The sequence below is a fragment of the Dunckerocampus dactyliophorus genome, chromosome 14 (assembly GCF_027744805.1).
Source record: "Dunckerocampus dactyliophorus isolate RoL2022-P2 chromosome 14, RoL_Ddac_1.1, whole genome shotgun sequence".
Classification (NCBI taxonomy): domain Eukaryota; kingdom Metazoa; phylum Chordata; class Actinopteri; order Syngnathiformes; family Syngnathidae; genus Dunckerocampus; species Dunckerocampus dactyliophorus.
The window spans coordinates 28,068,765-28,094,146 of NC_072832.1; the positions used below are offsets into that span (position 1 = coordinate 28,068,765).

At 42.4% G+C, this 25,382-nt stretch overlaps 1 protein-coding gene across 18 annotated transcripts in view; it reads left to right on the forward strand.

Annotated features, from left to right (window-relative positions):
• LOC129193597 (protocadherin-15-like) overlaps nt 1–25,382 on the forward strand; it is a 346,331-nt gene that overhangs the window by 199,455 nt on the left and 121,494 nt on the right. For all 18 annotated transcript variants that reach the window (XM_054797865.1, XM_054797864.1, XM_054797866.1 and 15 more), the window contains 4 exons: nt 1,877–1,970; nt 6,896–7,024; nt 19,466–19,771; nt 22,200–22,433. In XM_054797865.1, the coding sequence (XP_054653840.1) occupies nt 1,877–1,970; nt 6,896–7,024; nt 19,466–19,771; nt 22,200–22,433 (763 nt within the window). The remainder of the gene's footprint in view (nt 1–1,876; nt 1,971–6,895; nt 7,025–19,465; nt 19,772–22,199; nt 22,434–25,382) is intronic.

Consider the following 25,382-nt stretch of genomic DNA (forward strand, 5'->3'; position numbering starts at 1 on the left):
GATGTAAGTGTAGTTTGTGCACACCTGGAGGTAAGAAGTAGGGATGAGCCGTACACTCGTTATAAACAAATATCTGTTCCGGATAACGAACTTTTGCCGAGTACGAGTATGAAACGAGTACATCTCGTCATAATCCATAATCGTCATGAAAGAAAAATACACATTATGTATTCAGTTTTCACCCTCTGTGATTGGCCAGTCACACACAGCGACCGCCCCTCCCGAGACAGACTCTGCAGGCGGCAGCCACAGAGGAGCTGAGCGGTGCCTCATTCACGTGCACGGTGCAGTTGGCAAGTGTGGCAGTCACTGACGTTTTTTTCATCTGCTTGCTGATTTGGCTGGTGATATAAAGTCAGTTGGAAAACTTTGCTTGTGGTACTGCACGCGGTGCTTTTGAGAAAAATACAGTGAACAAGGCTGACAGATTATTTCCCTGTTTGCCGTCACTGGATGTTTGCATGAATCACCAGCTTCACACAGATCATTAAAAATAATTAAATAACGTCTTACAGATCACGTCCACACATACACAGTACAAATATAGCTGCATAATAAACAATAAATATAGCACCTTCTGATCAGTCCATGTAAATGTCACGCCTATTTCTGGTCTATGCCCTGCCCACTCCAAGTATAGATTGTCATGCGAGGCCGTGGGACACGGCGGATGTTTAGGATCCCAAATGCAGACAAGTGAGGCAAAAAATACAAAAAGGAAAATTTAATATACAAAAAGAGTCCAAATACACAAAGTACAAACAAGGAAAATCCAATACTGGTAGAAGTAACAAAAAAACACTAACAGCAAAAGGCTGTTAGGGAAAAACTAGAGTACAACAAAAAACACTGAAGGCAAACCTTACAGGAGCAGATCAAAAATACTAAGCAGGCAGGTACAGGTAAGCAAGGAGCCAGAGAGCAGGGTGAGGAGCAGGTAGCCGGACAAACGGTAGCAGGAGGCAGGTGGTCAGAGAGTCAAAGACACAATCTGGCAACTGGTGAGTCGCCGCTGCCTGGCTTAAGAGTCCTCAGTGATTGCTGATGAAGATTGATCACAGGTGTGCTCAGCCGGCTCCACCCTCACCTGCTGAGGTGCACTGTGTACATAAGGCAGATAGGCGGCAGCAGAGCAACAAGCAAACGTGACACAGATATGGATACAGGTCATTTAGATGAGAGCCTACATAGTGGTGTACTCGCTCGTTCCGAGAAAAAAGGACTGGAACAAATTAGGATTTGTTGATTTGTCCTAATGAAATATCATGACTTGTTAGCATATCTGCATGGTTTACAAAATGCAAACTATCAAAGTGGCCCCCATATCATTTGGTTTTACCGTATGCAGCCCTCACTGGGGAAAGTTTGGACACCCGGGGTGTATGTGCTGTATGACAAGTACGCTTACTTATGGTGGACGATCTCATTCTTCTTCTGCTGCCTTTAATCCTAACCATTGAGAGACAAGATCCTCGACAAATGCAGCTCCTCTCTTGGTCCACAGCAGCTTTAAATTCCAATTGTGAAGGACAAACAGGATGGGGGGTGGCAGCCATTACTGCCGCCGGGTGTTCCATGGTGTGTCGTTTGTGGTCCCCCGGGTTAAATATGTGTGTGTGCGTATGAATACATACCTTCATGTGTGCAAACAAAGATCATTGTGTTTCCAATGTATTGCTGCAGTAACTGCAGTGACAACATGACGTCTTGCTATTTATTAGAAGTCCCCCTGCTCTTTTCCCAGAAGGAAGTGGTTGAATTTCATGAATGTGTATAATCTTTACGTAAATATGCACTAGCTTGTATTCATGTGTTTATGCAGGACAGGTATCGAGCATTTTGCTGCTGCAATCTGACGTGTTTTTACACTCCACAGGATTGGACTTCTTATTCTGGAAAAACCTCTGGACAGAGAAACTACCGACCGCTACCGTCTGGTCGTCACAGCCTCGGATGGCAACCCCGGAGGGGTAAGACACGACGCTCTTTATCACGGTTTATTCTGTCTTTATTATCGTTTCTCTGTATGAAATGCTAGAATTATGGCAGCACATCATTTTGTTGCCTTGCAGGAGGTCATTGATTGTTTTGTAAAGCTATTGTGCTACATGTATTGTTCATTAACAGTAGCATAAACAATAAAAGGGTGCTTGGTGGTTATTCACTCCTCATGATAACTGCAATAACCACAAAAGCGTCATATTTGACAAACTATGATGCAGTTTTTGTACAACGTCCCGCTAAATTCTGCTTTATTCGCCAAAAAAATGAAGTAAATCCAAAAAAGTACATGTTCTACTAAAAGCAGTACAATATGTGTACAAAATGATGCTTTATTCACTCCTGATGAAAATTTAATGAACTCAAAACATTTTGTTTTTCTAATAGCAACATTGCACTACTGGTACAAAATCCTAATCAATTCTGCTGTATTCACTACTGATATTGGAAATAACCCCCAAAATGTCACCTTTTCTACTAATAACTACACTATCTGTACAGAATTCTGCAGAATGCTGCTGTATTTAACCCTGATGAAAATTGAAATAACCTTTCAAATGTATTTTTTCTACAAATGCATTGCAGGCTTTGTGCAAAATCCCATTAAAGTGTGTTTAATTCACTCCTGATGAAAATTGCAGTAAAATAAAAGCCATTTCTGTACTCTCAACAGTGAACGATTTGTGCAAAGTCTGCTTAATTGACTCCATTGATTTAGTCTTAGAAGTATTTATGAGCCGTCAGCTCAGAGACTCGGGTTCCCTGTAACACTCCGTGCTTGTTTGTCTGCCAGCGTGTGCGCTGATAATCATATGAAGCATCTTCATTTAAATAGATGTCACTACCCTTTGGGCTGCTGTCGGCGTTCCAGGCTGAGGTGAAACGCGGCCGCGTCTTTGGGGTACAGGGCGTGATGTGTAATGAACATGAGGAGATGAGCTGTCACCCAGATGGCCATGATTGGCCCGCTTCATGCTTGCACATTTGGAAGCTGCTTCTAATTGCCTGGCAGCGAGATGGCGAAAGCTGGATAGGAGGGGGATCCCAATGTTTTTATGATGGTCAGGATATATATGGATGACGGAATTATGACATCATACCCATAAATCTGATAACATTAACTCATTCAAAACCAAATTCTTTCGTGCGAGAGTGGAAAGAGGTGATGACGCAACTGCAGACTAAAAGAAGTTACTGTCACTGCAGTTTTAAGCATGTAAAAACACGTAAAAACACGTAAAAACACACTCAGCAATGAGGAAGTAGAAGCGCATGGAGGAGTGTAGCGTGCAGAAGGTTACGCATTGTAGGGAAACTTTTAGTTTAGCTACAAATGTGAAAATTGTACATAGTTCATGGTGTTATATTTCCAAAGAAACTGTTATTTTGATGTAAAACAACCCTTTTTGTGTAATGTTGATATATTTGTGTAGATATTTGAACTGTCACAAAAGCAAGCATTTTGTGTCAAAGTGAAAGTCATACTGTTGTTCTCCCTGTTTTGTTAAGAACTGAAATTTTCCTGAAACTTACCAAAGTTCCAATGCTGATTACTCAAGAACGGAAAAAGGTAGAAGCATTTTTTTTTTTATTTTAGCCAGAGAACACAATATTCTGTGTGCCTTGAAAAATCAGTCCAAATCATCTAAAATGGTACTGAAGGGCTTGAATTTAGAAAAATGGCTGGGATTGAATGAGTTAAAAATAGCTCAGATAATTTTAAAAAAACGCTCTAAAGAGGCGAGATTACCGGTACTGTGGGGGTGAGCAAATCAAGTGCTCTTTTTTTCTTTTCCTGCCTGTGATGTCAGCGGTCGATTGTAACTTCCCCTGAGCTCACTTGTAAACAAACATTGACTTTCCAAGGAAGACATTTTGCATGCTAGTTGTACCAAATGCTCTGCGATGTGGGGAAAAAACACATCAAGCACACAAAAAACCTTATCAGCCACTTGAAACGCCAGCGCTGCAGCGTTTTAAAACGTGCAAAAGGTTTGTCAGAGATCTTTGTGGCATCACACCGGCTGCTCGGAGCATGTGCCCGAATACAGTGCACCTTGCTGGGCCACGCTAGGAAGCTCCCTCCCCCTCAATACTCTGGTTCTCCTGATAGTAGTGATGTGCTCGTAGTGATGTCATCATATTTCATTAGGACTAATCAACAAATCCTAATTTGTTCCCGTCCTTCTTGGCTCCAGGTGTGCACAAACTACACTTCCATCTAAATAAAAAAGTAGAGCCAAGAAGTTTTAGCTACACTGCATGTTATGTTGGCTTCAGCAAGGGGAAGCGTCTCAGGCACAGAATAAATTGGTGCCTGACTCTGGTGTGCCAAATGTCAGTGGCAGAAAGAAAAGCTGTCACAGCAGGAGGGAAGGTAAATGAGAGAGCAGGGTGAAGGGTGTACCTGGGAGGTGGCCATGGAAGAAGCCCTTCAGAGAGATAAAGTACCTCCAGGAAGGTCAGAGACAAAAGGGAAAAAAGATGAATTTAATCAGACGAAAAGTTGGGATTTCGTTTGTGGAATGGGGGTATGGATTTGGTAACTATGGTAACACACACTGATGGGCTTGCTGGGTCAGACAGCTCAACCCAAAGGCAAAGATCTGCCTGGTGGAGCTATGTTCCTACTTGGTTCTCCGTGACCAAACACAATGCGGATAGAAGCGCCAGAAATGAGGGGCAAGGGTGGGTTCGGGTTTTTAGTGCCCCAGTGAGCCCGCCGATAAATAATTCTACTCTCACAGAGGGATATCGTTTAGTATTGTGGTGTTGGTAAGGGTGTGTGTGTTGGCACAGGATGTGCGCATGGATTATAGTGGGCCGGTCTGGCCCAAAAAGTCCACTCCTCTTTCAAGACACTTTCTCCATGTAGCAGACTCATACGTCAAAGAAAACCAACGCTTTGGTGATGGAGGCAAGGAAAAACTCCCTGGATGGAAGGCATGGTGTGAATTTCTGTGATATCTTATGGAACAATGAAGTGAAAAGAAAGCCCAGGATGAGCAGGGCCACTTAAAGAAAATGTGAGGTTTACCTCCTGCATGCCTCCAGCGGCACCTGCTCCGTCTGTGGGACCAATTTCAATATTTGGATTCCCAACTGCCTTACTGGCTCACTCGCCAGCCGGATTTTATTTTCTACTCTCCACTGATGGACGACATGAGGTCTAACAGGCTGATCTTATCAACGACTGCAACGCGGCTGCCGGTCAGGCTTGTCACTTAAAAGCCAAAGCGCAGCAGTCGGCCACCCCTGCTTCCTTTCAGATGTCAGACATTGCGGCACGCCACCGTTTGACGTTAAATAAATAATAGCCACTCAATAATCAGACACATGGCTTTGATGAGGGAAATCCACACCAGGATGGTGACACTAATTGACTTCAGGTCTACTGCAAAGGGAAAAATAAATAGAGGCTGTCACTGCAGTGATGTTAATGACACCCCCCACACTTCATCCTGTCCTGGTGGTGGAGGTGCAGCCGGTGAAACTCTGTAATTATGCCGCAACAAAGCAAACAACAATTGAGTGTGAATGCCCACTGGACAGCGAGATGAAAGGAACATGAAGTCGATGCTTTCCTCTGGGATGTACGCCGCTCAAGTGCCAGGCCAAACTTCAAACGCACGTCTTATGGGAACTTCCACATTTCACCCATCCACTTTCCCGCCAAGACAGAGCATTTATTCCATGATGAGCTCACAGCTTTGCTGCCCGTCACTCATTCTTGCTGGGAAGTATTGCGGCGAGACGTTTGATGTGCACGTTTATATAAGCAGACACTGGAAGCCATGCGTCGAAACTGCAATCCTTGCATAAAATGGAGAAACTGTGCAGGAAAAATAAAATTAGAAGAGCTGAGAGCATAACAATATCCGATAGTACATTTGTATTACCCTACAATCAGAGAAAATAAGACATATTAAACATAAACAAGAACAGACTTGCATGTTAGCAATTCCTTGTCTTTCAGCGTACTTCCTTGGGGCTTGAAATGGCTTTCCACTCGTGTCAGCCAAAATAGTGGACATAATAAGAGTAACTAAGGCGTTTAAGATGTAAATCAAACTCCTGCTCGAGCAGTGTCACAGTAAATGTGTGAGTGAGGAGTCTCGTGTATCTTAACGAATGTCAGCACCTAGTGGTCAATGTAGAATACTACATTCACAATTACGATGCTCCTTGTGTTTGCATCTTAGTTCATTTAGTTAGATCATTTAGACATTTTTATACTTGAAAATGACTACAATAAGTATACAATTTTCATTTCATTATACTTTTTTTTTTTTTTTGCAGTAATAATAGGCTGTATTCAACCACGAAACAGTGATCATTTATTCATTAATTAACTTTTGAAAAACTTCAATTTCGCAAGGAAGCCATAACCGAACGGTGATATTGCGAGGTGGTGGTGGCTTCTGCTTTTGTTGCTCTGCATCATGGACAACCCCACCCACCCACTCCAACGGTCAATAGAGGGGCAGCAGCGCTCACTCTCCAACAGACTCCTCCAGTTCCATTCCCACAGTAAATGCTACAGGACTTCATTTATTCCACATGTCATCCAGCTCTATAATACCTCACCTGCGTGTACAAGGTCATTCACAACATCAATGCGGTGTACTGTCTGCCCTCCCTTGTATAAAGTGTAAATTGACTTTTATTTACCATATTTCTACACACTTCGTGTAAACATACAAGTCTTGTTATTTTGTATTCTTTTGTTCTTTTTATTTATCTTATATTATTTTATGTTATTATATTTTATTCATATTGCATTGCATTTTATGGAAGAGTGTTTGTCTTGAGCAACTGTAACCAAGCAATTTCCCTTGTGGGTCAATAATGTCTGCCTAAGTCTAAATAACAACTGATATTTTCTTTTTTTAAGACATCCACAACAACAGTCGACGTGGTCGTGACAGATGTCAACGATAACGACCCTGAATTTGACCGCACGGCGCCCATAAACTTCACTGCCCAAGAAGAGGAGGCCAATCTGTTTGTGGGACAAGTCAAGGTAAGTCAAAAATAATGATGTGGGACATGTTGGCTTGCTTTTGTTTCTTGGACTGTCTGAGTTGCACCTAGCACCTTTCCAATGACCTGTAATGTACTCACACCTCATCTTGTCCATTTGAAAACCTCCTTTTCCAGCACGATCATCATTTTTCACCTTTTTATTGAGCTGCAGAGGAATGATCCTCCGTCAAATTGATGAAACAATTAAACGATGATGGGAATGAACTTCAATAACCACTAAATTGTAGCTAAAGCAGTAAAGCCAGTTGCTCATGCTTTCATTGCCTTTGCCATCGACTCATCCAATGAGCCATTTTGCATATAAATTGAGAATAAGCTACTGTAGATCGCAGCATGTACGCTCTTGGACGTTTCAAGTGTTGAGTGTAAAATGTCGCTGATTTGATGTTTTTTTTCTTACTTAAAAAATAATAGGATGCATTCTCATGGAAAAACATTCATTCATATTTCATGAAATATTGTTCTTTATCAAGTCTTGGTCATTTTGTGAATAAGTTTTACTTAAGGATGCTGATATTGGCACAAAAATTAGATATCAGTTCATCGATATCGTTAGTTTTTTCTGACATCGGCATGTGCGTGCTCCACACAGCAACAAGCTTGCTAGCTCAGTATGTCCTCTGTGTGGAACTATTTCCAAGTTTGGTCTTGAGATGATAAAAATGTAATTTACAAGGAAAGCCTCAGCCTTCCTGGTTAGGTCTTTTGAGGGGTTCTGGAGACGAGGATCCGCTGGATAGTTGAATCTCCGATTCAGGAGGAGCAGTGTGGTTTTGGCCCTGGTCGTGGAACTGTGGACTAGCTCGAGGGTCCTTGAAGGTGCATGGGAGTTTCCCCAACCAGTCTACATGTGTTTTGTGGACTTGGAGAAGGCATTGGACCATGTTCTTAAGGAATCGTGTGGGGCGTACTTCAGGAGTATGGGGTACCGGACCACCTAATTCAGGCGGTTCGGTCACTGTATTAACGGTGTCAGAGTTTGGTTGGCATTGCTGGCAATAAGTCGGACTGGTTTTGAGTGAGGCTTGGACTTTGCCAGGGCTGCTCTTTGTCACCAATTCTGTTCATTACTTTTATGGACAGAATTTCTAGGTGCAGCCGGGGCGTTGAGGGGACCCTGTTGGGTGGCTTCAGGATTGGGTCTCTGCTTTTTGCAGATGATCTGGTCCTGCTGGCTTCATCGAGCTGTGACCTTTAACTCTCACTGGATTGGTTCACAGCCAAGTGTGAAGCGGCCAGCATGAGAATCAGCACCTCCAATTCCAAGTCCATGGTTCTCTCCCGGCATCTCCGGTTAGGGGATGAGATCCTGCCCCAAGTGGAGGAGTTTAAGTACCTCGGGGTCTTGTTCACGAGTGAGGGAAGGATGGAACATGAGATGGACAGGATTGGTGCGATGTCTGCAGTGAAGTGAACTCTGCATCGGTCCGTTGTGGTGAAGAGGCAGCTGAGCCCAAAGGCAACGCTCTCAAATTACCCATCCATCTACCCAAAGGACAAGATGGCGGGTACAAGCAGCCGAAATGAGAGGAGCCAGATGAGGTGTCTTGGGTATCTAGTCAGGACACCTCCCTCGGGAGGTGTTCAGGGCACAGGGAAGACCCAGGACACATTGGAGAGACTAAGTCTGTCAGCTGGCCTGGGAACACATCAGGATCTGCCCGAATGAGCTGGACGAAGTAGTCAAGGAAGTGGGCTTCCCTGCTTAGGCTGCTGCCCCGGCGACCCGACCTTAGATAAGCAGTAGAAGATGGATAGATGGATGGATGGATGGATGGATGGATGCATGGATGGATGGATGGATGGATGCATGGATGGATGGATGGATGGATGGATGGATGCATGGATGGATGGATGCATGGATGGATGGATGGATGGATGGATGGATGGATGGATGCATGGATGGATGGATGGATGGATGGATGCATGGATGGATGGATGCATGGATGGATGCATGGATGGACAATGAAAGTGCTGGTTATGTAGGAGAGGGAGGGGGAATGTGTCTTCCTTTAATTCTCCTAATCTAAGTTTCCTTCATGCTGCGTTCATGTGTGACGTGCTGAGTTTCATACTTTTCACTTTACTTTGTTCTTAGGCAGGTGTTTGCATAAACATAAACATATTTTGCATAATGTGGTCATTCATGACACGACATGTGACCTGATATTAGTTGGAGGAAAGAGCTAGACAATATTGGTGTATTGGATATGCCAATATTGAGTGTGTATTTGACATCATGCGGCAGCATTGTCATCTGTATTGGCGCTGCTTTCTTCTTATGCACTCACCTGTGTCCCTTTATGGAGGTGAAGTTTTTGCATGAGCTCTCGCCACCTGCTGACGCTCATCCAAGTGTGCCCTCACAAATGCACCCAGCAGCTGGATTGTTGCTTGCAAATGCCCCCGTCCCCAATCTCTTCACTCATGTCCATGTCCTCACAAGGGGGGGGAGGTTGTCTGCTCCCTCTTCCACTGTGTTTTTCTTCACGTAAAGATAATCAGGTTGACTATTTGAGAAATCACATCAACGCAAGTGCTCATTATCTACTAAATGTACGGTATATATAAAAAAAGGCTTGTGGCGTCCACATCAAGGACACGGTCCATAAGAAGACATACCATAAAAGTTCACTTCAAATAAAATGCTGATGCTAAAACCTCAAGGAGAAGCAAGAACATTAAACGATACCCCTAAAACTTTACAATGCGTCAAGGTGGTCATACACTCCATGTTTAACTGCTGGGCTCTGTCTTTATTTTTTTGAAACCACTTAATGGCTTTGGACATTAAAGAAAAAATTCTGAGTAAGACTATAAAATATCACGTCCTGCAGAACAGTGGTTCCCAACTTTTTTACAGTGGCGTACCCCTTCACACATTCTACTTCAAGCCACTCACCCCCTCTTCTGCACACTTCAAAAACATCAACCATTTTTACATGTCATTAAAACTGAAATATGAAACATGATTCATTGGTTCATTAATGTTATAGTAAGTAACTCTGCTTCAAAAATGTCTATTGTGCATGGTCAAATTTTGATCAAAGTTTTCAGTGAGCACTGATAAATAAATAAGATGTGAATTTCTCTTGGAGTTGAAGAAAGTATTGACACTTTGGTCCTACATATCTTTTATTTCAGCCAGATGTCGGGGTCCTTCCCTTTGAATGCGATACCAAATTGAAAGGGAAAGTTGAACAAACATGATGAAGCGATAAAACCTCATTTTCCCGCATACCGACCGCTGTCAGGCTCTACAACACCTGCACCACCTGAACCATGTTGTAGACACTATGCTTTCTTTACACTGTTCTCTTTACTTGTCTTGCTTGCTTGCTGCTGTAACAAGTAAATTTCCCCGCTGTGGGATAAATAAAGTAAATACATACATACATTTCAGGGGAATCTCCACTCTCTCATCCTCTCATCCTCTCATCCAACGTACATTGACAGGTTTTCACGGTGCACGGATTGGAACGCCAAGATGAAAGACTTCAATGAACAACTTCATGCCGTATCTCCTTCATTCTTTCTGCTGTGCTATGAGGCGTTCAGGTGTGCTTGTAATTGTGAGTGTTACGCGCCAATTTTTTTTTCATTTTTATGAATGTACTCCCAATTGGCGTACCCCACATTGGGACCCTAGGCAGTAGAAGATATCACCTAACACTACCAGTCCACCCATCCTTTCTTTCAATGATCAATTGTTATTTATGAATGTATCCACATTAGGGATGCATGAGTTTGTTTTTTTTAACTGATACCAATAACTTCTCAAGACTGATATGATTCCGCTAACTTTTTTTATGTCTACTTTTTAAAATTTAGATGTAAATGTAGTTTGTGCACACCTGGAGGTAAGAAGGACTGGAACAAATTAGGATTTGACCAACTGCACCTGTTGAATTGTCCCAATGAAATATCATGACATCACTACTATCAGGAGAACCAGACTATAGAGGGGGAGGAGCCACCTGATGTAGCCCAGCAAGGTGCACTGTATTCGGGCACACGCTCCAAGCAGCCGGTTTGATGCCAATGAGGTCTCTGGCAAACTTTCTGTACTTTTCAAACACCAGGGCGCTGATTGTGGTCTACTGATTCAAAGGCCTTGGCCTGAGCCAAGAAAGCAGCTATGCCGACCTGTTTTTTGTCCACGGAGGTGATGATGTCATCAAGGACCTTGAGGGTAGCGGTGATGCATCCGTGGCCAGGTCTGAAGCCTGACTGCTGATCTGACAGATATGGTTGGCGTCAATGAAGTCAGTTAAGTGTTTGTGAATTCATCTCTGAAAAACTTTGGCCAGGCTGGATTCAAATAAACCTGGTAGCTATGACCACATTTTTAGAAGCAGGTGGTAATATTTTTGCTGCCCCCAGGACATATTTTCAACCTGTTTATTCGTCGGTGTGCTTTACCTTCCAACTATGGAAGCCCAACTGACACAGACCTAGTGTATATCCATCCTGCCCTGTGAGTTCCTCCAAAACAAGATGAAGCGAGAAGCCAACATCACTGGGTGGAGGAGGGGTTGGTAACGGCGCATCAGTAAAGGCTTGAGATGAACAAATAAAATGTTGGTTGATGAGTGAGGCCAATGTGTGATTTATCAGTGATGATTTTGTTTCCTAATTCCACGGAGGTGTGAAGGTGAGGGGAAGTGAGTTTATTTTCCATAGAGTTTACTTGACTTGACTTTGCTTGACCTGATTTGACCCGACTGTATGCCACGACTTCTTGGGGTCAGAGCTACAGGATGAGAATTGATCAGTGAAATGGTTGATTTTAGCTGACCTAATTGCCTGGGTGGTTTTATTTCTAGTCAACAGGTGACTTTGAGGACCTGGCTCTCCATGCACATGTACAGTACATGCACAGCGCACACAAATATGCATACTTCTGAATTTAGTACACATACACTCCTGATCCAAATCTTAAGACCAGTTGAAAAATGCCTAGAATTTGCATTTTGCAGTTTGGATCTTAATGAAGTTTTAAGTAGAACTACAATATGCAAAAACAAGAAGGGGGAGTGAGACAAAAAGCATTTGGAACTTGTAATTTAAACAAAAACAAATAAACTGGAATGGGTTGTTTATCAACTGATCAAAAGTTTAAGACCACAGGCTATAAAAGTCGAAATCTGCTCAAAATTTTCATTTTCTGTCGTCATTCCCACTGTCAGGCCCTCCTGATGGTAAAGCTAAGAAGCTTTCTCTTTTTCAACGTGGTGGGATTGTGGAGCTGCATAAGCAAGGCCTCTCGCAGCGTGCCATGGCTGCTGAGGTTGGGAGCAGGAAATCAGTCATTCTACATTTTTGCATTATGGAACAAAAACATCACACCTGCAGTGAGCCGGAGGATCCTATTGGCCGTCCATCAAGACACAGGGCGGTCTTCCACCCACACGAAGGCCTTACTGGTGCCGACCGCAGCGCAATAACCATCAGACGCCATCGGAGGGAAAAGGCTTTAAAAAAACAAAAAGGAATTCAAAGACCTCGTCTCCTTCAACGCCACAAAAGTGCCCGTTTAGACTTTGCCAGGGAGCATCAAACATGGGACATTGAAAGGTGGAACAAAGTTTTATTCTCTGATGAGAAAAAATGTAACCTTGACGGTCCAGATGGCTTCCAACGTTACTGGCATGACAAGGAGATCCCACCTGAGATGTTTTCTACCTGGCACAGTGGAGGGGGGTCCATCATGATCTGGGGTGCTTTTTCATTCAGTGGACACCGGAGCTTCAGGTGGTGCAGGGTCGTCAAACGGATGCAGATGTTGCAGCGGGCGTCCCTCATGATCGAGGGCCCTCGTCTGTGTGGTACCAGCTGGGTTCTTCAACAGGACAACGCTGCAGTTCACAATGCTGGCTTGACCAAGGACTTCTTCAGGGAGAATAACATCACTCTTTTGGACCATCCTGCATGTTCCCCTCATTTAAATCCCATTGAGAACATTTGGGGATGGATGGCAAGGGAAGTTTCTAAAAATGGCCATCAGTTCCAGACAGTTGATGCCCTTGGTGAAGCCATCTTCACCATTGGCATCAAGCATGCCCAGAGCCATTTTGGAAGTGATGAACAAGAACGATGGAGCTCCTCATTACTGAGTCCTACTGACAACATTTTTTGTTCTGGTTTGGGGAGTTTTTTGTTATTTTTTGAGTGATGGTCTTAAACTTTTGATCAACTAATAAATCAACTGGTCTTAAGATTTTGATCATATATATTCTATGTTTAGAGTAGGAGGTAGATCTTTGGGACTTGGTCATTTTTAAAATACAGTAAATAAAGTATGTGAGGACCAGTCAGCTCTTTCTTTGACAGAAGCCAATCATGAGCTATGAAAAAACTCACAAGCCTGTCAACCCATTGGAAATTGCAGGAGGTCATTACTCAATATAACAGTCTGACTCACAGTTTCATCTTACAAACATTAAACTCATCACACAACAACTTAACACTCAAATGTTATACCTCAGAAATATATAAGGTCATATTGGGACATGTTTGTAGATTTGTATATACACCTTTTGAGTGTTAAGTGTCTGTGTGATGAATTTTGTGTTGTTGGTAAAGTGTTCTTTGAAAGATGACACCCTTAGCCAGACTGTTATGTTCTTATACTGGTGTATATAAAATGACCTCCTGTGATTTCCAACGGGTTGACAGGCTCGCCGTGCACTGATAGCTCGCACTTGGCCGCTGCCAAAGAAAGCGGTACCGTTTCCTCAATGACTCGCCAGCAGCACAGTATTTAAACAATTTGTAGTAGTTCTGAAGCAAAGGAGATGGCACAAGATTAGAATTTAGCCACACCGCTGTATAAACCGCAGGGTTTAAAGTTTGAAAAAGAAGTCACGGTTTATACACTGGAATTTACGTGAGCTCTGAAGGCTGAAAAAGTGTGAGCACTCCTGATCTGGTTAGACATATTACTGATAGATCATATTGAAAAACATTTATTGTACCTAATAGGGGACCTTTTACATGTTTTATACTCCTCTAACTGTATGTGCATGGCTCAGATCAAGGGTAGCGTTTGCTTACCAAACCATAAATGAAGCCTGTTCATGTTTTTATTTTGCGCTAGCACGGCTATGTTGTAAAAAGTGTCTATATTTGGACATTGAAATGTTACATGTAAAGCATGTCTACTTTTGTTGTGAAATTAACAATATTTTCTCCGATCATTTTGTCATGATTTCTACTTAGAATTAAAAAATGATGTCTGAAATTGGTTCCTAATGTGTATTATTCAAATATTCTCAGTGTAAAAAAAAATAACTGTTGTGTAATCATTAGTGAAAAGTACATAACCTTCGTGTCCGCCTGCCGATGACAGTTTTGAAGAACATAATTCCATGGAAAAACAAACCCCATGATGATTACAATGGTATATATTCATGCATCTAAAGTGATTGTTTGTGTATAAAAGAGTAAAATTAGATTATTTGAATAAAAGTCTAACACACCTAAATTTCGTGTCAGGCCAGGTACGTACACTTGTAGCTCACAGCGTAAATTGCGTATTACTAGTAAATATTGAATTAGAAAATAAAAAGTCCCTTCTTGGGCCAAACAAAACTTGAGTCCTTCCGCCGGTTATTCGCCAAATACGCGTTCAGCAGGGGAATGTTTCACCGTGTCCGCCATTTTGTGTTAGCGTATTGTACGTTCAGTCACGACCTCGGCAGCATCAAGCAGCATCATTCAATTCGACGAGCAATCGGCGGTTTAACAACCATTGTCAAGTCTAAGGTAAGATTTTTTCATTTTTATATATACATAGGAGAAGATCTTTATGCGCTTTGAAATGTTTTTTTTTGTCGGGTGAGTTACAAATTTTGTGTTTATCAAGCAGTGTAACTCGTTTTGACAGCCGTTGTTTTTACCTCTCGTAGGTCGCCGTCCGTGTTGTGTGCACGAAGCGGCGAAAAAAACACGCAAAGTGGGCAAAATTATTAATCATTACTAGTCAGATTTTACTTACTTTTATCTGTCATATTATATGTCGTTGACATTTATCCGAACCAAATAAATTCTAGCGTGTTCGTTGATAAATTGCTCCGTATTTAACCCGGAAGCGATCGGGGTGTCCCTCATGGGAGGTCAAAGATGGCCTTATAATTTTAGGTCTTTAGCATGATAATTCAAGAACCAATCACTCAGTGCATTTCACTGAATCCTGGCTCATGTTGCCACAGTGCTGCAATGATTAGCTTATATTGTGGAGTTGATAGGTCAAAGTTGATGTCATTACAGTCTTAAGAACGGCTGATGGGATTTGTAGTCTTTGTAGTGATACAACAATGGCATGGTAAGGACTGAAGGTCCATTTTTCTTTGCCATATTTTCAGAGCTTTAACTCAAGATCTAGATTTGTCACTTGTTTTTATTTACTTTATGATACTCTCTCAAATAGAAGTTACTTTTCTAACAAAAGTCAAATCTATGCAGAGATAACAGCAGAAAGTCAACACCAAGTTATGTGCTTTACATTTAAGAAGAGTGAACTTGGGAGGGTTGCTATGGGAAATGGAAGATGTCTCCAGCTCTGGTATGTTGGGTGTGTGTTTTGCAATGTTTGAAGTTTGTGTTGATAACATTACCAAGGTCTATCCACCAGTTGGACATTTTACCCAAAATGTAACACTTGGGTACCCTTGATCTGAGACATGCACATTCTTGTATGTATTGCAGCATTATTCTTTCAATGATTTCATTGTGCAATGCATTCGTTTGTCATTGCAGTTTGTGACTGAGCAGGATAATAAAAGTAAAGAAATAAATAATCTTGAGCTCGTTTGCAGCGTTGGGGGGGGGGGGGGGGGGGATCTAGGAAAAACGCATGAAATCTTTACACTTTTCTTATCATTGCAAGACATACCGTAGTTGTGGATTTTCCTTTCTCAGTGGATGCATGAATCTTAGTGGTAAACGGAAGCATATACGCAGGAAGGTACGCAATGGAGCCGTACTGTAACACAGACTACAGTATAGAATAGAATAGAAAAGAGATCGTTTGCCCTCCAAACTTTGGATTTTTTTCATTTGTGCAACATATTTAGCTCATGCAATTATTGCCTTTGGAGTGAAGAGTTCATGCACACTAAATGAGAAGGTTTGTGCTCAAGTGAGACATGAATGGGCTTCCGTCCTTCTGGATTTGTTATATATGTTTTTGTATAATCTCGAGTGTGTCAAGGTGTGTAAACGTTCACACTACAGGAAATTGCATGCATCTGTGAAGGACGTTTTGTTTCATTTTAATGCTGTTTACTTGCAGAAAGACCATTGTGATGAAAAGCAGAGTTTGCGCAAGCAAAGGATGCTACCCTTTTCAACCCATGCGTGATTATTCACAACAGTGAGCCTCAAATGAAACGAGCTCGGCAGGATTGAGCCTGAAGTCTGTGTAAATATGCAAGCGTGTTAGAATAAAAACCCAGGCTCTAATGGATCGTGTTCTGGATCAGATCAAACACAAAACAGCTGCTGTCAGCCTTAAGGCAAAGGCCTTCAGTTTGCAAATGTGCCACTCATTCATTCCATTGTGAATATTTATCGCTTGTTCTGCCGTTATTGTTCTATGGAAATAGTGCTACTCGGTTTTAGAATGTTTACTAGTGTAGGGAAAATGAGGGTTATTCACGACCCGTTACTGTCGATACGCTGGAATGACGCCTCCGTGCGCACCTTGCCCTCAGGCCTTTTCAAGCTGTGGCTTCTCCTGGTATTCATTGAAGGCAGGGGTGTCCAAAGTGCAGCCCATGGGTGTCTTTTTCACTTGGCCCTCAACCCATTCTAAAAACACAAACAATCAATAATTGTATGAGAATAAACACGCTATATTAGGAGAATAAAGTCATAATATTAATAGAACAAATTGCATAAAGTTAATAAAGTTAATATATTGAAAGTTGTGATTTTAGGAAAATGAGGTTGGTGAAAAGTTATGTTTATGGATTTATGTAAAATTTTATGATAATAAAGTCAACATATTGTGAGGAAAAAGCCATCATTTTCCAAGAAAAACTTTTCAATATTTGTTAAAAAAAAGAAAAAAATAGCAAGTAGAAACTGTTAACACAAAGCTTAGATGAAGGCTGTTTTTTTCTTGAAATATAAATAACATCTTTGCATATCTACATCCTTTGATTTTTCAATATGCCGCCCTCGGTGGAAAAACTTTTGGACACCCCTGATTTAAAGGAAAAGTGCCCTTTTTGGAATGTTGTCCATCATCCACAATCGTTATGTGAGACATGAACACACGTCTTTCTCTTTTCTGTGCCTTCTAAAGATATGAAAACAGGTAAAAAGAGGCAGCTAAGAATGCACGTAATGGGACGCACCTGAAAAAAACCTCCAAAAAGCACCAACAAGGCTCCATTTCCATAATGTGATGCATATGAAGCACATTGTTATTATTATTGTTATTAACATTGTTACACCCAAGAACTACCTTACTGGCGTAGTGACACCTCACCACACCACACTGGCTAGCTACTAGCCGACTAGCTACTAGCTTCACCACACACTTGCTCACAATGCCTCAGGCCACTAGCCAAAGGTAACGCTACATATTGGAGCTGCCACTAGTGCTGCTGTGTGTTTGTTTTTGATGCTAGGTGTAGCGTTCCTTTCTATGTTGCTATGTGAAATCAATGCACAGTTTTTCTATTTTTATTTTGTTTACTGAACATACGTGATCGATGACAGTATATGCATTTCCATTGTAAATTCTTCTAAACGGGGTGTTCTGTTTGACCATTTACATCTACAGATGTAATAATTCACTGTAATGACGTCTACAGTATATGTGCTAGGGCTGGGCGATACGGACCAAAACTCATTTTCCGATATATTTTGGTTGAATATCAATATGATATTGAATATGTATATCCCCATATTTTTTCTGCAAAGTGAGTTGAGACAAAGTCATATGCATGTCAAGCTGTTTTATTCAAATAAATACTTAACATGAGGATGTTTTTTTGAAGTTTTAAAGCCCCATGCAAGATGCACATAAAGAAAATTGTATCTAAAAATAGCCGGTAAACTAAAGTAGACCATTCTCTTTTTGAAATAAATATAGAAAAGGTCAAATATAATATTTTTTTTAATAACAAACCTTTAGCTATGCTCAAATCCTCAGCAAATAACAAAAGGAACAAAATATGAAGGACTGCCTGGTTTAAGAGGAAATGTTAAAATGTCAGCAACTCAAAAATACTTTGACCAGTTGTATTTTTTAGAAAAACATTTGTAGAAAACACAAGCATTTCTTTATTTTGTGCCAGGAACACCAACCTGTCAAGTGCATCAGTCTTAGCAACTGTCTGTCTGACTTCCGTGTATGTTTGTGGTAGAGCTTGTCGTGTAAAATCATTGTGACTGCGAAGCTCGCTGGACATCGCGAGTCTATCGTCTTCAGCAGGTTTGTAAAGCCGTTTTTTTTCCACTGTTAATGTGATAGGACACCTCTTCATAATAGCACACCACTTTGCTTTTCCTTTCAGTGGAACGCAACAGGAAAAAGAAGCAAGCAGTGTGCTTTGTGTCGTGGCAGGAGTTGTGCAGCCAGCGCGCAGCTTCACACATTCCTCCTATTGGAGTTTGTGCTGAATTCAAAATGCCTCCAAATTACTGAGCCACTGCTTTTTCGTTGCTGACTAATTATTCCACCGCAGATGATGTTCCGTCCTCCATTTTCGACAAAGACTGAGCCACTGGGCTCCTGGTCCACCCCTCCTCCCACCACTTGCATGTAAGGAGGGGGGCGAGGCAGAAGCTCACTCACAGTGCTGAGAGATGAGGGAGATATGGCGCAAATCCACCAGCTGGTTGTTTTTGATATCGTGCTTCAAGTAAATATCGATATATTAATAAAATTGATATATCGTCCAGCCCTAATATGTACTATTGAGTACTATGGAGTATACGCAGTTACACTTCCTGCCCCCACTCAATGTGTTCCATGTGGGAATTCAGCACGCCTCGATCTGTCCCGAATGGAAAAATGAGATTAGCAACACGTAGCGTGATGAAATCATGCTACTCGCCCTCTGTTCACTTCCTCGGGGTCAGGAGGGGGAAACGAGGTTTTATTGGTGACTCTTTCCTGCTCATCTCTCTCTGAGCCACTGTAAGTTAACAACGTTGCGTCATTAGATTACAATTATCCGATGGTTCCGGGTCGTATTTCCCGCTCTGTGCACTCATCCTGTGCGATGAGTCGAGAGTCAGCATCTGTCCCGGGTGTTTGGGAATAATTTAAGCGTAATCATTTAATCAGGAGGTAAAATACTTCCACACTTGGCTTTTATTTCATGTATTCATGCTGTGGGCACATGCAGGTCATTTATCTCCCTCATAGCAAAGCCCCTCTTGTGTTTTATCTCTGCAGGCCACAGATCCAGATGCAGGGGCTAATGGGCAAGTTCGCTACCGCGTCGTGAATCATCCTGACTTGTTCGTCATCGGCGCCAACGGCAGCATCTACACCAGAGTCCCGCTTGACCGCGAGCTCAGGAACAGCTACGACCTGCTGGTGGAGGCCTCTGACGGGGCGGTGGACCCCCGACGGACCACCTTGACCCTCACGGTGGAGGTGACGGATATCGACGACAACAGCCCGGTGTTCTCTCAGCAGACGTACGTGGTGAACGTGCCCGAGAACAGCCCCGTGGGCACACGCATCCTGACGCTCAGCGTAAGTGTGTGGATCATACCCAGCAATGCAACACGTGCAGATCATTTACAAACTTTCCAAATAAAATACTATTGTACCTAAATATCTAAAGTGCCGGGTTCCCATAGAGAGTAATGCACATTTGAAATAGTCTGTTCCAGAGTCAAACTATTGGCATCATTAAGCCTTTGTGAAATAATGTTTTAACATCCCAGACATTTCAGACGTTCACTTCTTCTTCCGCTGTGGAACACACACGTAACCAAGATGGCCGCGGCTCTCCGCCATGGAAGAAGATGCGGGCGTCTTCATCACATACACAAAAATGTGCAGGGATACGGCGGGAGACAAATATAACAGCGAGCAATTTGTGAGGTCTGAGGTCTGCAAATATATTACTCTTTTGAAGCCCAACTTCTTCCGTGTGTAACTCTCGCAGCGGAAGTACGTTCTTCATAACCGAAGTGCTAGCAGAAGCGGATTTAGGGGACCAAGTGTGTGTGTCATCGTCATGTGACTCCGCTTTGCCATCCCTGGTACCCTCCTGTTGCGACATAAAAAAAAATACCTCACAGAAAAGCCAAAGAAAAAGGAACACACACTTGGAATGCGTTTGGACCTCCTCCTTGTGTGGCTTCGGAGGCGTGTTTTTCCCTTTTGAGGTTTCCACTTCTGAAGGGGATGAGGCTCATTTATTGCTGCAAAAAAGAAGTTAAAAGGCTGGTTTATAAGCAGCCCAGTCTGTGTTTGGGTAGGTTGAACTCTGTCGATGTCACTGCACATGTGTGATGTTGGCTGTGGCGGCAGGCGAAGCAAAGGTTGCGTTTGGTGGAGTGGAGGGATGAGTAATTGCTGGCGTATTGTCACTGACAAAAGGACCAAGGCTAGGAGTGAGACATTCATCTGCGAGATACAAAAGCTGGAAAGACACATGCACAGTGAAAATAACATGATTAGATTGTCGGTTATTAGAAATAATTGTGGGTTTTTTTTGGTGGACTGGAAGCTAGAATTGTAAAAAGAATCTGGTGCTGTTATTGCAAATAATTCATGTGTTTCTAAAGTTGTGATTTTTGTCCCATAATCTTTCAAATGAGGTGTAAGATCATCTGAGCGTGTTAATAATTGATTAGCACAGCTTGACTGTAGCACTAAAACGAATCATCCATATTCATGTTTAGCAGCGTTTGTAATGACATGTCTTCCTTGTACAGTCCTCCCTCGCAGTATCCAGCTTCCATTATCACTCCCTCGCTATATTGCCTTTTTCCCACAGTGTGTTGTGGTAGACTGTGGTGTATTATTAGTCAAAACCTATTCAAATCCAAGTGATATGTAGTGTTCTGGTCACTAGGCGGCAGTAATGACGCATCACATTACCTCACCTTGCGCACCCGTGTGGCCAGCCAAACAAATGATGTCCTCCCATTCCTTGTGGAAGTGGTACATTTTTGGATTCTGACTTTGTCTTCTTCACTCTGAAACCCTTCCTTATGCTTAGAAGAAATACATTTGAGCCTAACTGGTTAGCTTGCTCGCTTGTTTAACAATGACTAATAAGAGCAAAAGGTTGACTATAGGGCTTTTATTTCCTGTCTACAGGGCTTCAATAATGTTTAAAAAGCGTATTTAGAAAGTCATACACAGGTTTTCTATACTCTAAATAGGAAAATATTCCATTTATTAACATTGACTCTTATATCACGGAAATTCATTCATGGAGCCAATTAACTGACTTAAGTGAGGGTGGGGGCAACATATTTATTACACTGTACAGTATATTTATACTGTAGTATGATTGCTAAATTCATGTATTGGTAGTAAGTTACCATTTTCTTGCTTGAAAAATGGGGAAAGAATATATTTTTAAAGGCAAATTTGTTGTTTTTTTTCATTTAAAAATATGATTAATATGTTGTATATTCATATTATCGAATTTCATCATTCTTTTTCAATGATTATACTTTGTATTCATATTCATTTGCAGTGAGTCCGGGCTGAGAAGAAAATATAGGTTTTAAATGTTTTTAACAGTAATACTTTTTAATATATTCTCTCAAATTTCATAAGTGAAAAAATCCCAAAAATGGATATTAATAGGGTCATTTTTAAATGTGCCGATGTTTGATTTACTCCGTCCAAATTGTTGGTTCGCTGTCCTCTCATGTTACGTTCTCACTGCTGCTGAATCTTTGGTCATGTTATGTAATGTAAGATGTGTTCCATCATGTAACATCCAGCTTTTGTGACTGTCAGCAAAGCACTTGTGTGTGCGTGTGCGTGCGTGTGCGTGTGTGCGTGTGCGTGCGTGTGCGTGTGTGCGTGTGCGTTCATGTGCGTGTGCGCTCAACATTTCCTCCACAGCAACAAAGCGGACTAGCAAGACAGGATAGTTCTTTTCATGTTTAGTGTAGTTGTTCCTGTCACATGACTGCTCCTCTCTCTGCAGGCTGTGGATGCAGACCTCTTTTCCAACGTCACCTACCGGATCAAGTCGGAATCGGCCCGCCAGCTGTTTTCCTTGAACCCCGTCACGGGAGAACTCTCGGTGCTGCAGACTTTGGACTTCGAGGACCTGGCAGCTATGGGAACCGGGGGGGCCACTTACACCTTCCAGGTGGAAGCTGTCGACCAAGGCGGCGTGACGCCGCCGGGGCAAGCTACCGTCACGGTCCGCATCACGGTAAGAACTTCCTGACACTCTAGTACACGGGGGGGCGGGGGGTGGGGGGTCACATGATTCACCTGAAAGAACCTAAAGCAGCAGAAGTGAGGAACACTTGAACTAGAAAAAGTCCACATACTAAGAATTCACAAGCTTTGTAATGTTAACGTGGTTCATTTGTGTCCCCAATGCTCAACATGAACAGTTGGCATCGGGATTAAGACACCTTGCTGGGCACCAGGGTGTTTATTTGTGCTTGGAAAGACTTGCATGCACATCTTATGAGTCAATTCCAAGAAAATCATCCACAATCCACATGCGAGACATGAATACACAGCTTTCCCTTTTCTGTGCATTCTAAAGATATAAAAACAGGTAAAAACAGGCAGCTAATGAATGCACGTAATGGACACACCTATTCTGCCTAGAAAGGCCGCTATGAAAACACCTCCAAAAAGCTACAACAAGGTTTACAGTAGTGGTTTTCCATCCGTGCTGTGATCATGTAGTAACAGCTACATTCATGATAACATGTCATACTTGTAGTATTTTGGGAACTTCCTTCCTGGGTGCATTGATTTCACATAGCAACATAGAAAGGAACACAAAAACAACAACACAGCAGCAGTGGTGGCAGCTCCAATATGTAGCGTTACCTTTAGCTAGTGTCCTGAGGCATTGTGACGCGCTGTGAGCGACCTAACCCTAACCTCAACCTCAACCCAACCTTAACCCAAATCTTTAACCACTAACCATAATCCTGAGCCTAACCCTAAGCCGAGCTAGCCGGTGTGGAGTGGTGAGGTATCACTACGCCAGAAACATAGTTCTTAGGCGTGATGGGCGGCACGCGCAGGAGACGATGTAGTCCATTCGTTTTCAATGGAACTAGCGTGACAGGGCGTCTTCATCTTCAAGTGACACGCAAATTGAAAGCGTCTTAAATGTGTTGTGCTCGTGCATGTCATCGTGCACATGCTGGCTTGCGTGATCCCAGAAAATTGTAAAACTTTTCATGGCATGGCCGAAACGAGGACTCATCAGTGGGCGTTTCATCGATCGAGCATTGATGCTATTGCGTACTCTCTTGCAGGTAAACATGGAGGAAAAAAATAATACTTGCTGTGTCAGATTTGACATTTCTAAAAAAAGAAATTAGAGCTGTAAACAAAAAAGCAGCTGCATGGGAACTTGTTGGCGCCAGAGTAAACATATCAGGGAAGTTTACATTCATTTACACGGACATTTATGTAAGTATCTTCAATACTAGCAAGTTTTGGTACTAGCAAGATTACACAAACAACAGTGGATGCGTTACCGCCTCTGAACTACTTTGATACCCCAAATTCCCTCCACACCTCCGCCTATCAAAACCGTGGGAGACTCGTAATTCACTCTGGATGTGAGCAAGTCGTCACCTCCGACGTGCAGGGTTTGCTACGCATTGGCGATGAGTTTTGCCAATCGCAGTCGTGTTTTGCCTCCCGTGTGTGGAGCTCATAGCAAAGTTAATAACAATCCAATGAGGTTCATTTGGTCTATCATAATTATACTGTATTGTAAACAGTTCTTTTTTTCAGACCAGCGTTAGTGTCATGATTTCCAGTCTGTTTGGTCTGCTGATGTCTCGTTGCAGCACTGCAGAGGACTGCTCCGTCCCGCTCGCCTGGCCAGTGCACCTGTATCTCATCAGCAATTAGGCCTTCTTAAGCCATGCGGTCTCGCTAGTCCTTAGCCTGATTGCTGTGAATCCTCGCCAGCTTCGTGCTTGCATTCTCTTTTGCCATTTTTCCCTTTCTGTCAACTAAACCTGTAAGTTGTTGAGCCCCCTTAGTATTTTCTCTTATTTGTCTTTTCAGTTGTACTTTATTAACTTCCCTCATCTGCGTCTTCTGCTTTTTCTCCTTTGTTAGTATCGTTTGCTGTTGTTAAAATACCCATTTTGACACCACACCTTCTCGTCTCTGCTCTGGGGTCCACAAACTCCTGGCACCCGTTCCAGCTCCTGTAACAGTTAGCTAGCTTTTTTGTGTCTGACCGTTTCAACTGCTCACTTGTCTTCTGTGACGCGGCAACGTCTGTATAAATCAGCTGACAAGACATGTCACAGAAACATCACGTGACCACTCTGAAGAAGACTGTCAGGTATGAAAAACTAGCTAACACTGGTGTGGAAAAAAAAAGAGCAGTTTAGAATATAATTTTAATAACAATGTTGCTGTAGCTTGGTTAATATGCTGGTCACATTATGGAAATGGAGCGATGTTGGGGCTTTTCGGAAGGCTTTATAGGTGGAATAGGTGTTTCCCGTCACGTGGCTTCTTAGCTGCCTTTTTTATCTGTTTTTATATCTTTAGAAGAGACGTGTGTTCATTTCTCACATAAGGATTGTGGCTAATGGGCAATATTCCCAAAAAAGTGCACTTTTCCTTGAAGGCTGCGTGTGTGATTTTGCATGCTTGTAGAGTGTGTCCTTCAAAAAAAGGCTAAGCTTTGTGGCTGTCACTCAGGAACCTGCGTACGGTTGGGAAGGGCGCTGATATCAAAACCCAAAGTCTGCTATTTGAAAATAGCAGGCTGTTCCACTCCTCACAGAACATCTCCAGAGGGTTATTTGAAGTATCTACCATGTGATTATTGCTCTAGTATTGTTTTGCTGCCTCTTTCGGAGGATGCTTTGCAGTTCACAGTGTCCTGTGTGTCCTATGCTTCACAATTCACTTCTTTTCTTCCGAGGGGTGATCAGAAAAAAAACACATCATACTTTCCCCCCGTAGGATCTGTAAATAAATCATACCAGACTGCCACCGCCATGAAAAATAAAAACAAAGTGAGGCAAAGGAAAGATTAGCCCTGAGGGTTTTTATGTCAGTTAAGCTGGTGCCGTTTGGAGTCAGACTTAATGTCTTTTCATTCTCATGCACCCCCCTGACGATCAAGACTACATTCATTGCCAGACCTGCTCTG